The sequence below is a fragment of the Salvelinus fontinalis genome, chromosome 8 (assembly GCF_029448725.1).
Source record: "Salvelinus fontinalis isolate EN_2023a chromosome 8, ASM2944872v1, whole genome shotgun sequence".
NCBI classification, from domain to species: Eukaryota; Metazoa; Chordata; class Actinopteri; order Salmoniformes; family Salmonidae; genus Salvelinus; species Salvelinus fontinalis.
The window spans coordinates 18303095-18320594 of record NC_074672.1 but is presented as its reverse complement, the minus strand read 5'-3'; the positions used below and the strand labels follow the sequence as shown (position 1 = coordinate 18320594).

The 17500-nt window shown below is 47.9% G+C and overlaps 1 protein-coding gene across 10 annotated transcripts in view; it reads left to right on the top strand.

Moving 5' to 3' along the window:
• Window positions 1-17500, top strand: part of camta1a (calmodulin binding transcription activator 1a) — a 523753-nt gene that overhangs the window by 450739 nt on the left and 55514 nt on the right. For all 10 annotated transcript variants that reach the window (XM_055931565.1, XM_055931568.1, XM_055931561.1 and 7 more), the window contains one exon: window positions 13517-13670. In XM_055931565.1, coding sequence (XP_055787540.1) covers window positions 13517-13670 — 154 coding nt within the window. The remainder of the gene's footprint in view (window positions 1-13516; window positions 13671-17500) is intronic.

Sequence of the window (17500 nt, the reverse complement as noted above, 5' to 3'; positions counted from 1 at the left end):
ATGACCCTTCCACTAATACTGAACCTTTTACAATGACCCTTCCACTAATACTGAACCTTTTACAATGACCCTTCCACTAATACTGAACCTTTTACAATGACCCTTCCACTAATACTGAACCTTTTACAATGACCCTTCCACTAATACTGAACCTTTTACAATGACCCTTCCACTAATACTGAACCTTTTACAATGACCCTTCCACTAATACTGAACCTTTTACAATGACCCTTCCACTAATACTGAACCTTTTACAATGACCCTTCCACTAATACTGAACCTTTTACAATGACCCTTCCACTAATACTGAACCTTTTACAATGACCCTTCCACTAATACTGAACCTTTACAATGACCCTTCCACTAATACTGAACCTTTTACAATGACCCTTCCACTAATACTGAATTGCACAAAGACACAGACACACACAGATACATATGCACCTACACACACATCCAGCAGTCCTTTCCCAGAGTGCAGCGGTTCTTCCACTCTAAGCTGCTCTTGACTCTATGGGAGTGATTATGTGCTGCTGAATGAAACATCACAGCCTGGCCTCAGCCCCTGGCTGGCTCAGACACACGCACACACTCACGCATGCACGCACACGCACACACACACTAACACACACACTGGCCTCTCTCTTCCTCTTCCTCAAATGTTCCAGCTTTTTATGCTGCCTGGAACCCATAGACAGGTTGGTAAGTACTGTAGAGGGAACACAGGTCTTTATTAGAGGGGAGGAGAACATATAGATACAACACAGGTCTTTATTAGAGGGGAGGAGAACATATAGATACAACACAGGTCTTTATTAGAGGGGAGGAGAACATATAGATACAACACAGGTCTTTATTAGAGGGGAGGAGAACATATAGATACAACACAGGTCTTTATTAGAGGGGAGGAGAACATATAGATACAACACAGGTCTTTATTAGAGGGGAGGAGAACATATAGATACAACACAGGTCTTTATTAGAGGGGAGGAGAACATATAGATACAACACAGGTCTTTATTAGAGGGGAGGAGAACTCCATATAGATACAACACAGGTCTTTATTAGAGGGGAGGAAAACTCCATATAGATACAACACAGGTCTTTATTAGAGGGGAGGAGAGCTCCATATAGATACAACACAGGACTTTATTAGAGGGGAGGAGAACTCCATATAGATACAACACAGGTCTTTATTAGAGGGGAGGAGAACTCCATATAGATACAACACAGATCTTTATTAGAGGGGAGGAGAACTCCATATAGATACAACACAGATCTTTATTAGAGGGGAGGAGAACTCCATATATATACAACACAGGTCTTTATTAGAGGGGAGGAGAACTCCATATAGATACAACACAGGTCTTTATTAGAGGGGAGGAGAACTCCATATAGATACAACACAGGTCTTTATTAGAGGGGAGGAGAACTACATATAGATACAACACAGGTCTTTATTAGAGGGGAGGAGAACATATAGATACAACACAGGTCTTTATTAGAGGGGAGGAGAACATATAGATACAACACAGGTCTTTATTAGAGGGGAGGAGAACATATAGATACAACACAGGTCTTTATTAGAGGGGAGGAGAACATATAGATACAAAACAGGTCTTTATTAGAGGGGAGGAGAACATATAGATACAACACAGGTCTTTATTAGAGGGGAGGAGAACATATAGATACAACACAGGTCTTTATTAGAGGGGAGGAGAACTCCATATAGATACAACACAGGTCTTTATTAGAGGGGAGGAGAGCTCCATATAGATACAACACAGGACTTTATTAGAGGGGAGGAGAACTCCATATAGATACAACACAGGTCTTTATTAGAGGGGAGGAGAACTCCATATAGATACAACACAGATCTTTATTAGAGGGGAGGAGAACTCCATATATATACAACACAGGTCTTTATTAGAGGGGAGGAGAACTCCATATAGATACAACACAGGTCTTTATTAGAGGGGAGGAGAACTCCATATAGATACAACACAGGTCTTTATTAGAGGGGAGGAGAACTCCATATAGATACAACACAGGTCTTTATTAGAGGGGAGGAGAACTCCATATAGATACAACACAGGTCTTTATTAGAGGGGAGGAGAACTACATATAGATACAACACAGGTCTTTATTAGAGGGGAGGAGAACATATAGATACAACACAGGTCTTTATTAGAGGGGAGGAGAACATATAGATACAACACAGGTCTTTATTAGAGGGGAGGAGAACATATAGATACAACACATGACTTTATTAGAGGGGAGGAGAGCTCCATATAGATACAACACAGGTCTTTATTAGAGGGGAGGAGAACTCCATTTAGATACAACACAGGTCTTTATTAGAGGGGAGGAGATCTCCATATAGATACAACACAGGTCTTTATTAGAGGGGAGGAGAACTCCATTTAGATACAACACAGGACTTTATTAGAGGGGAGGAGAACATATAGATACAACACAGGACTTTATTAGAGGGGAGGAGAGCTCCATATAGATACAACACAGATCTTTATTAGAGGGGAGGAGAACTCCATATAGATACAACACAGGTCTTTATTAGAGGGGAGGAGAACTCCATATAGATACAACACAGGTCTTTATTAGAGGGGAGGAGAACTACATATAGATACAACACAGGTCTTTATTAGAGGGGAGGAGAGCTCCATATAGATACAACACAGGTCTTTATTAGAGGGGAGGAGAACTCCATATAAATACAACACAGGACTTTATTAGAGGGGAGGAGAACTCCATATAGATACAACACAGATCTTTATTAGAGGGGAGGAGAACTCCATATAGATACAACACAGGTCTTTATTAGAGGGGAGGAGAACTCCATATAGATACAACACAGGTCTTTATTAGAGGGGAGGAGAACTACATATAGATACAACACAGGTCTTTATTAGAGGGGAGGAGAGCTCCATATAGATACAACACAGGTCTTTATTAGAGGGGAGGAGAACTCCATATAGATACCATACAGGTCTTTATTAGAGGGGAGGAGAACTCCATATAGATACAACACAGGTCTTTATTAGAGGGGAGGAGAACTCCATATATATACAACACAGGTCTTTATTAGAGGGGAGGAGAGCTCCATATATGGACAACACTGGACTGCCTTCTAGATCATGATGTGATAGAGAACAGGGAGAGATTTCAAGGGCACACGTCAAATGCAGGAGTATTCCACACCACCTTCCATCAAACATCCATACATCATACGCTCCCATACCCCTGGAGTGCCTTACAGGGGGAGGGCCCTTAGGAGGCCCCCCTGTCCCCCACCCTCCCCACTGCTGAGCCTCCTACCATGCCTTCCTCATACAGATCTTGGTGGACATGGCCGAACTGGCCAATTCACCGCAAGAGTCCCCTCGAAACCGGCACGTGCCCTTGTATTGGTACCCACCCCGGGCGCCAGGAACACCATGGCAGAGGAGCGGTGGAAGGAGAGAGATGGAAGGGGGGGGGGGAACGGAAGGCAGAGCGTTGACACCAGACACCCAATTAGAGTGTCTATACTGAGAGCATTTAACAAAGGCTTTTTGAGAGGAGCCAGAGAGGGATGACGGGTTCAACAAGGGGACTCCTCCACCACCTCGACAGGAGCTGGCTGCGGGGTGTTTACTCAGTTTTAGGGGTGTTTGATGCGGAGTGTTGTTTGCCGTTGTATGCTGTTCTGCGAGTGTCTGTGTATCTGCTTGTGTGTGTGTGTGTGTGTGTGTGTGCTTAGGATCCTAGGTTCGGGTGTGTGTGCGTGTGTCTGAGGGTGTACATGCAGCAGCAACATTAGCAGCCACCCCCACACTCTCAAACACACCCTTTGGTGGTGAGAGAGCGGCGTAACCTTCCAAACAAAAGGAGAAGAAGAAGTCTTGTGCCTGTGGAGCTGAGGCGGTAAACTTACTGCACCTCAGAGCCAGTTGACCTTGAAATTAGCAGCAGAGGGAGAGAGGGAGCCAGGGAGGGAGGCAGAGAGGGAGGACGAGAGGGAGGCAGAGAGAGGGAGGCAGAGAGGGAGGACGAGAGGGAGGCAGAGAGGGAGGCAGAGAGAGGGAGGACGAGAGGGAGGCAGAGAGAGGGAGGCAGGGAGGTAGGACGAGAGGGAGGCAGAGAGGGAGGACGAGAGGGAGGCAGAGAGAGGGAGGCAGGGAGGGAGGACGAGAGGGAGGCAGAGAGGGAGGCAGAGAGAGGGAGGGAGGCAGAGAGGGAGGGCGAGAGGGATGCAGAGAGGGAGGACGAGAGGGAGGCAGGGAGAGGGAGGGAGGACGAGAGGGAGGCAGGGAGGGAGGCAGAGAGGGAGGCAGGGAGAGGGAGGCAGGGAGGGAGGACGAGAGGGAGGCAGAGAGAGAGGGAGGTAGAGAGAGAGGGAGGGAGGGAGACAGGGAGGGAGGGAGGTAAACAGAGAAGGAGTGGTGCATTTAAGAGCTCAACCCCAGTGCCAGGGGCCAGGAGGCTGCTTAATAACGTCCACACCATGCCATTCATCACCATGCCACCACCAGGGCAACTGCCCCAGCACAGCCCACAGAGCATGGCCGTAATCACCTCTCACACCCACACACACACACACACACACACTGCACACAAACTACACGCTCACACCCACCGGTTCACACACACACACTCACACAAACCAGCATGCACACACTTTCAACTGCTCAACACATGGTAATAAACACAGCCCAGGTTTAAGTGCAGGGTGCTAAACAGAAGCACTCACACACCGATAGTAACTCACACAGACACAGTCCAGCATACAGGGTGTGGTCGGCCCGTTGATTTACTGTCATGCATATAACATTTGCATACAAAAATACTGTCGATTTTATAGAAGCATGTCTGGATATCACATAAACAGATACTTCCAAATGATTTTTCTCACACGTGAATGTACACACTAATATCTGTATACATCCCCCATGCATGTTCACATCCTCAAAACAAAGTGTGGCGTTGACGTTGAGCGTTTGCGACAACACTATCGAGAGTTCCAGTTTCCTTCATATTCTGCATTGAAATGGGTCTCCCTGTAGTGGGCTAGTTAAATTCCCACACATCCCACACATAATAGCCACACATCTCTGAAGCTGTCTCTTCTCCCTAGTCTATTTCCTCCCTCCTCGCTTCCTCCTCCGCTGAGGAATGGGGTTTTTCCCCTGACTTCTTCTCTGAGAACCTGTCTTCCCCCTCTCTCTGTGTACCTGTCTTCCCTCTCTCTCTGAGAACCTGTCTTCCCTCTCTCTCTGAGAACCTGTCTTCCCTCTCTCTCTGTGTACCTGTCTTCCCCCTCTCTCTGTGTACCTGTCTTCCCTCTCTCTCTGAGAACCTGTCTTCCCTCTCTCTCTGAGAACCTGTCTTCCCTCTCTCTCTGTGTACCTGTCTTCCCTCTCTCTCTGTGTACCTGTCTTCCCTCTCTCTCTGTGTACCTGTCTTCCCTCTTTCTCTCTGTACCTGTCTTCCCTCTCTCTCTCTGTACCTGTCTTCCCTCTCTATCTGTGTACCTGTCTTCCCTCTCTCTCTGTGTACCTGTCTTCCCTCTCTCTCTCTGTGTATCTGTCTTCCATCTCTCTCTGAGAACCTGTCTTCCCTCTCTCTCTGTGTATCTGTCTTCCCTCTCTGTCTGTGTACCTGTCTTCCCTCTCTCTCTGTGTACCTGTCTTCCCTCTCTCTCTGTGTACCTGTCTTCCCTCTCTCTCTGTGTACCTGTCTTCCCTCTCGCTCTGTGTACCTGTCTTCCCTCTCTCTCTGTGTACCTGTCTTCCCTCTATCTCTGTGTATCTGTCTTCCCTCTTTCTCTGTGTACCTGTCTTCCCTCTCTCTCTGTGTACCTGTCTTCCCTCTCTCTCTGTGTACATGTCTTCCCTCTCTCTCTGTGTACCTGTCTTCCCTCTCTCTCTGTGTACCTGTCTTCCCTCTCTCTGTGTGTACCTGTCTTCCCTCTCTCTCTCTGTACCTGTCTTCCCTCTCTCTCTGTGTATCTGTCTTCCCTCTCTATCTGTGTACCTGTCTTCCCTCTCTCTCTGTGTACCTGTCTTCCCTCTCTCTCTGTGTATCTGTCTTCCATCTCTCTCTGAGAACCTGTCTTCCCTCTCTCTCTGTGTATCTGTCTTCCCTCTCTCTCTGTGTACCTGTCTTCCCTCTCTCTCTGTGTACCTGTCTTCCCTCTCTCTCTGTGTACCTGTCTTCCCTCTCTCTCTGTGTACCTGTCTTCCCTCTCACTCTGTGTACCTGTCTTCCCTCTCCCTCTGTGTACCTGTCTTCCCTCTCTCTCTGTGTACCTGTCTTCCCTCTCTCTCTGTGTATCTGTCTTCCCTCTCTCTCTGTGTACCTGTCTTCCCTCTCTCTCTGTGTACCTGTCTTCCCTCTCTCTCTGAGAACCTGTCTTCCCTCTCTCGCTGTGTACCTGTCTTCCCTCTCTCTCTGAGAACCTGTCTTCCCTCTCTCTGTGTGTACCTGTCTTCCCTCTCTCTCTGTGTACCTGTCTTCCCTCTCTCTCTGTGTACATGTCTTCCCTCTCTCTCTGTGTACTTATCTTCCCTCTCTCTCTGTGTATCTGTCTTCCCTCTCTCTGAGAACCTATCTTCCTTCTCTCTCTGAGAACCTGTCTTCCCTCTCTCTCTGTGTGTCTGTCTTCCCTCTCTCTCTGAGAACCTGTCTTCCCTCTCTCTCTGTGTACTTATCTTCCCTCTCTCTCTGAGAACCTATCTTCCCTCTCTCTCTGAGAACCTGTCTTCCCTCTCTCTCTGAGAACCTGTCTTCCCTCTCTCTCTGAGAACCTGTCTTCCCTCTCTCTCTGAGAACCTGTCTTCCCTCTCTCTCTGTGTATCTGTCTTCCCTCTCTCTCTGTGTATCTGTCTGCTTGCTGCTAGCCTCTCTTTGAAGCCGTTCCACTCCGAGCGAATGGCTGCTTTATCTTGCTGCTCACTAGGTTTCCCCCATCAGTCCTCAGCTCCTCCACGTCCCACCAAGCCTCCTCTTCTTAACTACGATCCTTTGATGTTAATGGCTGTTCTTATCGCTCCTGTGCTACGCAGCTCATTGTAAGAGAGAGAGGCCTATCTGCTACAGTAATGTTGTGCCAGGAAGCGCTGGGCTTGGAGATCCCTTCTCCCAGCCCCCCCTCTCCTCTCCTTTCTCCTCTCTTCTCCCATCTCCTCTCTCCCCTTAATGAGGCATGCTACCGTGTTGGTGGTGACGGCTACATGGAGAGAAGCGGAGCGGCAAGGAGAGGAGAGGGCGACGGGCTGTGACAGGGGTCACCAGGGCTTACAGGCCCTGTTACAGATTACATGACTGTGTCTAGTTTCCACCATTGGACAAGTACTGTGGTTTCTGTATGTGTCTGCCAGAGCCTGTTGAGAGCCCTGAGTCTACATGGCCTGTCCTGGTAGGAGCATAGTCCGACTCTGTAGCTGTAACCCTGGTAATGAGGCTATGACTGTGTCCCAAATGGAACCCTGGTACCTACATAGTGTGCCACACCTATGGGGCCTGCTAGTGCACTACAAAAAGAATAGGGTGATTTTGGGACACAGCCTGTCTCTTCCTGGCTGTAGCCGTGGCAACCTGCCTGAGCTCTGCTTTATAGCACTGTGGTGTGGACTGGCTGCAGGGCAAGGTGGTGTCGCTGAGGCTGAGAGCTGAGCTGAGCGTAGGAACATTGCCTTCCATATGTGTGGGTGCCAAAGAAACCTGTTGCCTGGCTACGACTGCACCCTGGTCTTACGGTAGTGTGGGAGGCAGGTAGCCTAGCGGTTAAGAGCATTGGGCCAGTAACAGAAAGGTCGCTGGTTCGACTCCCTGAGCCAATTAGGTGAAAATAAATCTGCCAATGTGCCCTTGAGCAAGGCACATAACCCTAATTGCTCCTGTAAGTCGCTCTGGATAAGAGCATCTGCTAAATGACTAAAATGTAAAGTGTGTGTGTGTGTGTGTGTGTGTGTGTGTGTGTGTGTGTGTGTGTGTGTGTGTGTGTGTGTGTGTGTGTGTGTGTGTGTGTGTGTGTGTGTGTGTGTGTGTGTGTGTGTGTGTGTGTGTGGGCGCGCACATGTTCACCACCCCCTCAGTAGGCCTCCCTCCCCTGTGACTGCCTCCCTTAGACTCCATAGGTAATTAACTCAGAAACATCCATCCATCTGCTATGGGGATATGCACTAGACTAGGCAATAAACTACCACCAACAACACTGTCTACACACACATGAGACGTACACATGGCTTTTACCTTGACTATCACTTGGATGTGCACCATCTTAACCTTGGAGCCTCCCACACTAACAGATTGTGTGTTGGAGTTGTAGCACACTCCACTTCACACACGAGCGTGCATACAAACACACACACACCTTCCCCCTCCACACACACTCCAGCAACCAGATCCCACTCTCCCCCACCACCACTGCGGAAGTGTACAGTTGGAGAGCGGCCCTAAACCCGCATGGGGAACGAGCAGGAAAACAACCAAAAGATTGCATTACACAATTAATCAATAAGTTAATGAGATCTCATTTTCTCTGCAAAATACTATCCAGGCAAAAGTTTCCCCCTCAGCTTTTTCCCCCCAGTTTCCTTTGGAGAGAAACAAACTGGTGAAATTACACAGAGGAAAAGCAGCCAGCAGGAAATGAAATGAAATGGCCATCCTGATAGATTTATGTGACGCTTTACATTTTCATTGTGTTGTTTTGTTGGTGGTGGAGAGGAGGAGGGACTAAGTGGGCCGAGAGCTGCAGAATGTAAAGACAGTCTGAGAAGAGAAGCTCCAGTCACATGTCACATACTGCCTGCATCCCAAAAGCAGCCTATTCCCACAGGGCCCTGGTTCAAAGCAGTGCACTATGTAGATAATAGTGTTCCATTGGAGACAGAACCACCGCTGTGGATTTATAATACTAAAGCCTAGCTAGCTGTAGCTGGCTCCACAGATTACTAGTGTTTGGATGAGCAGTAAGGCTGCCAGCTAAATGTTCCCTTTCATTGTAGAGCAGAGGCCAATATGCAATATGTCTGTGTGTGCTGAGGTAGAGAACAGCTGTGTGCCTTTATGTGTGAGTGGGTGTTGAATAGAGGGGGGATGTGTGTGTGTGTGTGTGTGTGTGTGTGTGTGTGTGTGTGTGTGTGTGTGTGTGTGTGTGTGTGTGTGTGTGTGTGTGTGTGTGTGTGTGTGTGTGTGTGTGTGTGTGTGTGTGTGTGTGTGTGTGTGTGTGTGTGTGTGTGTGTGTTTGTCCTTCCTCTCAGTGTGTTTGTGTGCTTCCTCCAACGTGCTCATACAGTAAGTGCGTGCTGTGGCCCTTTGTTCACCCCTCTCGTGCTAGTTAAGGATTGAGGGCATGGCCTGCCGATTACCACAGCTGGTAATGCCATCTGGGGGCATTACACACTCGCTCGCCCTGACATCGTGGAAGCGAGACACAGCCGTCCCAGTGTGTTGACTCCAATGACAGAGGACAGGGACAAGGTTTATCACAGAGGAGATAACACACCTCAATGTCCAGCTGTAGTGGGCTGGGGGGGTGAGGCCAGGACCACTGACCAAAGACTGTCAGTACATGGACTAAACATCCAGCTCCCTGTACAACAGAGAGTATAGACCAGACCAGTCTTCAAAGACATCCTGTATCAGAGAACAACTCTGTAATCACAACCGCCGGCCCTTTTAAAGAGAATACATTTCAGTTGTTTTGAATTTGATTCCAATGCTAAGGTTGGTCCTCAACAAGGTTGGTCCTGAACAAGGTTGGTCCTGAACAAGGCTGGTCCTCAACAAGGTTGGTCCTGAATAAGGTTGGTCCTGAACAAGGTTGGTCCTGAACAAGGTTGGTCCTCAACAAGGTTGGTCCTGAACAAGGTTGGTCCTGAATAAGGTTGGTCCTCAGCAAGGTTGGTCCTGAACAAGGTTGGTCCTGAATAAGGTTGGTCCTGAACAAGGTTGGTCCTGAACAAGGTTGGTCCTCAACAAGGTTGGTCCTGAACAAGGTTGGTCCTGAACAAGGCTGGTCCTCAACAAGGTTGGTCCTGAATAAGGTTGGTCCTGAACAAGGTTGGTCCTGAACAAGGTTGGTCCTCAACAAGGTTGGTCCTGAACAAGGTTGGTCCTGAATAAGGTTGGTCCTCAGCAAGGTTGGTCCTGAACAAGGTTGGTCCTGAATAAGGTTGGTCCTGAACAAGGTTGGTCCTGAACAAGGTTGGTCCTCAACAAGGTTGGTCCTGAACAAGGTTGGTCCTGAATAAGGTTGGTCCTCAGCAAGGTTGGTCCTGAACAAGGTTGGTCCTGAACAAGGTTGGTCCTGAACAAGGTTGGTCCTCAACAAGGTTGGTCCTGAACAAGGTTGGTCCTCAACAAGGTTGGTCCTCAACAAGGTTGGTCCTGAACAAGGTTGGTCCTGAATAAGGTTGGTCCTCAGCAAGGTTGGTCCTCAACAAGGTTGGTCCTGAACAAGGTTGGTCCTGAACAAGGCTGGTCCTCAACAAGGTTGGTCCTCAACAAGGTTGGTCCTGAACAAGGCTGGTCCTCAACAAGGTTGGTCCTGAACAAGGTTGGTCCTGAATAAGGTTGGTCCTCAGCAAGGTTGGTCCTCAACAAGGTTGGTCCTGAACAAGGTTGGTCCTGAATAAGGTTGGTCCTCAGCAAGGTTGGTCCTCAACAAGGTTGGTCCTGAACAAGGTTGGTCCTCAACAAGGTTGGTCCTGAACAAGGTTGGTCCTGAATAAGGTTGGTCCTCAGCAAGGTTGGTCCTCAACAAGGTTGGTCCTGAACAAGGTTGGTCCTGAACAAGGCTGGTCCTCAACAAGGTTGGTCCTCAACAAGGTTGGTCCTGAACAAGGCTGGTCCTCAACAAGGTTGGTCCTGAACAAGGTTGGTCCTGAACAAGGTTGGTCCTGAACAAGGTTGGTCCTGAACAAGGCTGGTCCTCAACAAGGTTGGTCCTGAACAAGGTTGGTCCTGAACAAGGTTGGTCCTGAACAAGGCTGGTCCTGAACAAGGCTGGTCCTCAACAAGGTTGGTCCTGAACAAGGCTGGTCCTGAACAAGGTTGGTCCTCAACAAGGTTGGTCCTGAACAAGGCTGGTCCTGAACAAGGTTGGTCCTCAACAAGGTTGGTCCTGAACAAGGCTGGTCCTGAACAAGGTTGGTCCTCAACAAGGTTGGTCCTGAACAAGGCTGGTCCTGAACAAGGTTGGTCCTCAACAAGGTTGGTCCTCAACAAGGTTGGTCCTCAACAAGGTTGGTCCTGAACAAGGTTGGTCCTGAACAAGGTTGGTCCTCAACAAGGTTGGTCCTCAACAAGGTTGGTCCTCAACAAGGTTGGTCCTGAACAAGGTTGGTCCTGAATAAGGTTGGTCCTCAGCAAGGTTGGTCCTCAACAAGGTTGGTCCTGAACAAGGTTGGTCCTGAACAAGGCTGGTCCTCAACAAGGTTGGTCCTGAACAAGGTTGGTCCTGAACAAGGCTGGTCCTCAACAAGGTTGGTCCTGAACAAGGTTGGTCCTGAACAAGGCTGGTCCTCAACAAGGTTGGTCCTGAACAAGGTTGGTCCTCAACAAGGTTGGTCCTGAACAAGGTTGGTCCTGAACAAGGTTGGTCCTGAACAAGGTTGGTCCTGAACAAGGCTGGTCCTCAACAAGGTTGGTCCTGAACAAGGTTGGTCCTGAACAAGGTTGGTCCTGAACAAGGCTGGTCCTGAACAAGGCTGGTCCTCAACAAGGTTGGTCCTGAACAAGGTTGGTCCTGAACAAGGCTGGTCCTCAACAAGGTTGGTCCTGAACAAGGTTGGTCCTGAACAAGGTTGGTCCTGAACAAGGCTGGTCCTCAACAAGGTTGGTCCTGAACAAGGTTGGTCCTGAACAAGGTTGGTCCTGAACAAGGTTGGTCCTCAACAAGGTTGGTCCTGAACAAGGCTGGTCCTCAACAAGGTTGGTCCTGAACAAGGTTGGTCCTGAACAAGGCTGGTCCTCAACAAGGTTGGTCCTGAACAAGGTTGGTCCTGAACAAGGCTGGTCCTCAACAAGGTTGGTCCTGAACAAGGCTGGTCCTGAACAAGGCTGGTCCTGAACAAGGTTGGTCCTGAACAAGGTTGGTCCTGTGCACAAAGCCCTGAACAAGGTTGATCCTGAACAAGGTTGGCCCTGAACAAGGTTGGTCCTGAACAAGGTTGGTCCTGAACAAGGTTGGTCCTGAACAAGGTTGGTCCTGTGCACAAAGCCCTGAGCAAGGTTGGTCCTGAACAAGGTTGGTCCTGAACAAGGTTGGTCCTCAACAAGGTTGGTCCTGAACAAGGTTGGTCCTGTGCACAAAGCCCTGAACAAATCATCACAAAAAGACAAACTCTTGTCCAGACATGAACATTAATGGTGTTAGAATTAAGAGGCAGCATGATGGTTTGTTCTCCACATCTGATGAAGCTTCAAACTCAGACAAATGGTGTCTTTGACCTTCGTCAAGGTCTTTGTTTTTCTCCCTGTGTGTGTGTGTGTGTGTGTGTGTGTGTGTGTGTGTGTGTGTGTGTGTGTGTGTGTGTGTGTGTGTGTGTGTGTGTGTGTGTGTGTGTGTGTGTGTGTGTGTGTGTGTGTGTGTGTGTGTGTGTGTGTGTGTGTGTGTGTGCATTCTTTATTTTGTGTGTTTCCATGCCTGTGTTTGTGGCAGTAACTAATATTTCTGCCTCTGTGTGAGTGTATGAACGAAGGCGTGTGTCTGTGGTTATTGGCAATTGTGTGTTTGTAATGAATGGAGTCTTAAGGAGCGGAGTGGGAGCGTTTCTCCTGCCACTGTTTACTCCACACAGTAATCAAAGCTATTCATGATTACAGATCACAATTGATGTTATTCACACCGGCTCAACCGGTCTTTTAAACAGCACCTATTTTTCATAAGCTGTCAATTTAGGGAATTTACGGAGGTAACGATTGCAGCGGGGTGAATAGGTGGATTCTGACTGGGTACACAGGCAAGTTAATAGAGGGCATTGGCTCGGCATGTGGGAGGACTTCACAAAATGCCATAAGTGTGTTACATGCACGTAGGGCAATTACCACACACACACACACGAGAACACACACACACAACCCTTCCAAAGAGGTATTAACTCCCCCTCCAAATTTTTCTTCAGAGACCCACTTCTGTTTTGCCTCTCTCTCTCTCTCTCTCTCTCTCTCTCTCTCTCTCTCTCTCTCTCTCTCTCTCTCTCTCTCTCTCTCTCTCTCTCTCTCTCTCTCTCTCTCTCTCTCTCTCTCTCTCTCTCTCTCTCTCTTCTCTCTCTCTGAGTTTATCTCACTCCATTCTTTGTGTGAGAAATACCATGCAGTCTCTCCAACAACAACCTATTCCAGCAGCATGTCTGTGTGCTGACACACCAGCTGTAGTGTTAGGTGTTACACTTCCAGCTGGGTCTCTTCCCTCTCTGGGCCTCTCTCACTGTTACCACACAACTCCTTCAGAGTCTGCTGACTTAACTAACCTCTCTCTCTATCTCTCTCTCTTTCTCTTCTCCAGAACCCTGACATCGTGCTCGTCCACTACTTGAATGTGCCGGCCATAGAGGATTGTGGGAAGCCATGCGGGCCAATCCTGTGCTCCATCAACACGGACAAGAAGGAGTGGGCCAAGTGGACCAAGGAGGAGCTGATTGGCCAGCTCAAGCCCATGTGTGAGTATCTGACCTATCACATTCCGAGTACAGCAGTCATTGAGTGATCCAAGCCTTTTCAAAGCCTGATACATGACCAGGTGCAAGCTCTTCTCAAGGGTCCGGCCCTAAGAGCCCCAGACACACATAAAGACTATCCAGACATTCACGTCTGGGTTTTTAATGCTCAGACCTCTCCTAGCCTTATTATTGAAGTAGCCTAAGTGTCTCTCTGAGGCATGTCCTGGTTGCTAAACTGTTACCATCTTGTTATTGTTTCTGTGTTCCTGCCCTGCCTGGAGCCATCTGGTAGACAGGGGTCAGGGGTTATCTTTCCCCCAGCCCTCCGGCACCACAGTAGTCAGCCTGAGAGCACACAGCCCTGGCCTCACATCCTCCCAGTCAGGCAGAGCAGAGCAGAGCAGGCCCAGCGTAGAGCAGGGGAGAGCTCTGTTGATTGATGCCTTTGTGTGGGAGGAAGAGTCTCTGACTCACCAGAAATCCTTCTCACCTCCCCTCTCTCTCTCTCTCTCTCTCGCTCTCTCTGATGTAACCTGGTTTACTAATTGCTTAGAGACACGTAGTAGACGTGTTGTTATGGACTGCCTGTGTCATTCTTCTGTCCAGCTCCGTGTCTGAGACAGTATTTGAGACAGTATTTGAGACAGTGTTTGAGACAGTGTCTGAGACAGTGCCTGAGACAGTGTTTGAGACAGTGTTTGAGACAGTGTTTGAGACAGTGTCTGAGACAGTGTCTGAGACAGTGTCTGAGACAGTGTTTGAGACAGTGTCTGAGACAGTGTCTGAGACAGTGTCTGAGACAGTGTTTGAGACAGTGTCTGAGACAGTGTTTGAGACAGTGTTTGAGACAGTGTCTGAGACAGTGTTTGAGACAGTGTCTGAGACAGTGTCTGAGACAGTGTCTGAGACAGTGTTTGAGACAGTGTTTGAGACAGTGTCTGAGACAGTGTTTGAGACAGTGTCTGAGACAGTGTTTGAGACAGTGTTTGAGACAGTGTCTGAGACAGTGTTTGAGACAGTGTTTGAGACAGTGTCTGAGACAGTGTTTGAGACAGTGTCTGAGACAGTGTCTGAGACAGTGTCTGAGACAGTGTCTGAGACAGTGTCTGAGACAGTGTTTGAGACAGTGTCTGAGACAGTGTTTGAGACAGTGTTTGAGACAGTGTCTGAGACAGTGTTTGAGACAGTGTCTGAGACAGTGTCTGAGACAGTGTCTGAGACAGTGTTTGAGACAGTGTCTGAGACAGTGTTTGAGACAGTGTCTGAGACAGTGTCTGAGACAGTGTTTGAGACAGTGTTTGAGACAGTGTCTGAGACAGTGTTTGAGACAGTGTCTGAGACAGTGTTTGAGACAGTGTCTGAGACAGTGTCTGAGACAGTGTTTGAGACAGTGTTTGAGACAGTGTTTAAGACAGTGTTTGGTAAAATGTCAGGGTTTGTCTAATGATAATAGTCAATCATGGGCTTCTGAAAATCAGTGGGAGAGTTGTTAATGACCAGACTCCAGGCTGTGTGTATGTGCATGCGTGCGTGCGCGTGTGTGTGTGTTGGCAGGGGAAGGGCTGTGACGGTGAGTGATGTTCACAGGGCTGATTATTGATGACCAGGTAGAGAGTAGTGTGTCAGCAGCTTTAAAAGAGAGACAGATGCTCCGTGAATACAGACCAGCCAGCCAGGGGCCCTAACACGCTCTCACACACACACACACACACACACACACACACACACACACACACACACACACACACACACACACACACACACACACACACACACACACACACACACACACACACACACACACACACGCTGGCCATGATCACCAGAGCTTATGCCCCCCTCACACACACACACACATTATCCCCTTCACTGTTCCTCTGGCGATCATTTTAGGAGTCACTTGAGCATCCCATCCACACCAGGACTGGTCAGATCAGGACAGGTCAGATCAGGACAGGTCAGGTCAGGACAGGTAACAGTGCTGCTGTGAACTACTCTCTTCATTAGGTCTGGGGCTTCATTTCAGTAATGCGTGAAGTCATTCACTCTGGGGAGTGTGAGGGCCAATGAGGGCCGAGGAGGGTGAGATGCCTTCTAGCTGATAGGCTACATGAGAAGGCCACATACAGTCGGTGTCCCTAATGACACCCTATAGATCCTCGTCAAAAGTAGTGCACTATGTAGGGAATAGGATGCCATTTGGGATACAGCCATAAGGCAACTCTCTCTTTTTGTCTCTTCCTCCCTCCAGCCATAAGGCAACTCTCTCTTTTTGTCTCTTCCTCCCTCCTTCACTCCCTCTATCCTCTTATTTTTTTTTTAAAATCCTTAAGAGTCTATTGACGCACTCGTTGTTTCATCTAAGTAACATCATTTAAAAAATCCCCATCAAAGTCCATCAGTTTAAGCTGGAGATATCATGGGCTGCATCTCAATCCAACTCATCTGCCTATGACGACCTTCCGCATCTGCGGTGGGAGGTGGCCGAGCTACAGCTGTGTTTGTCAGACCATGAGAAAGTCCTGAAAATCGCACGAAAAGGTCTGTAACATCCGAACAGTTTGGCCTACAAACTATTATGGAAAGAGGCGACTCTCACGAACACGATGGCGTTCTCCGTTTTGCTCGACCACCCCCAAGAGTGTCACGGGACTCGTCTGAAGGTAACCCATACGAACCAATGGAAGTATGGAGGTCGTTTTTGTGCCAACAAAAATAAGAGGTTAAATATGTGTCTAAAAATAGATACAGACTGTATATATTTCCTGAGCTTTCTTATATCTCCTACATATCAGACAGACACGTCAAAACCTTATTCCTTATGATTCATTTTCTGACTGTCTTTTTTGCCATTTATGAATGTGTTATTCAAAGCATTTCTGTGGGCTATAGTAGTAAAGCCCAATTTCAATATTTATCTAATCATTTTTAAATACAGTATATTTTTTTGACAACTAAAGGGGTCCTAAAATTCAATATCAAATAGCTAAATCATCCAAATCATCTATGACCATTTTAAAACAATTGAATATCTTAGTTTAGTAACCCCCCCCCCCCCTCCAACAGCTTAGACTTTTACAGGTTTTAAACAAACCAGATTAACATTCCGTCTACGGTAGAGCAACAGTGCCACCTAGTGGTGTGTTGACAGAATAGCCTCTTTCGTTGATCATAGGGACATGGAGGGGTGCAGGCGAAGTGCACAGCAGCCTTATATTATATAGGTGCATTATTCAGCTGTGAATAATACAGTAGGCCTTTACCAACTGTACATTCTGTACAACTGTACATCTTACACAAGCAGCTATGCTTCATCAGCAGATGTATGTGGGCTTTCGCTACTGTACACTTAAGGGAGTGTAGTGCATAGTGTAACACTATGGATCTCTCATGGGTGTAAAGGAGCCTTCGAATGCCACTCCTCAGAGGGGTATGGTAGGTCTATAGAGAGGAAGAGGCTGGATGCAATTCCCAGCTCTGTGGGAAACTAAGGACTGTGGGAAACTAAGGACTGTTTGACGTTAAGCCGTGTGTGATGGTACCATCTGATATGCATGTTGGCTTTAGGCTCTGTAGTGCATACTTCTAGACTGGGTCTGGGAGAGTTCTACTGTTCACTTGATCTTAGTGCACAGACTCAACATAAATATCAAAGAGTTATTTTCTTGGGAGAATTAAACCGTCCTGCTACAGAGCCATGCTTATTATATCCATGCCTTACAAGCAGAAAGCCCTACAGGGCCTTAATGAAGAACTCAATCAATCAATCAATCAATTTTATTTTATATAGCCCTTCGTACATCAGATAATATCTCGAAGTGCTGTACAGA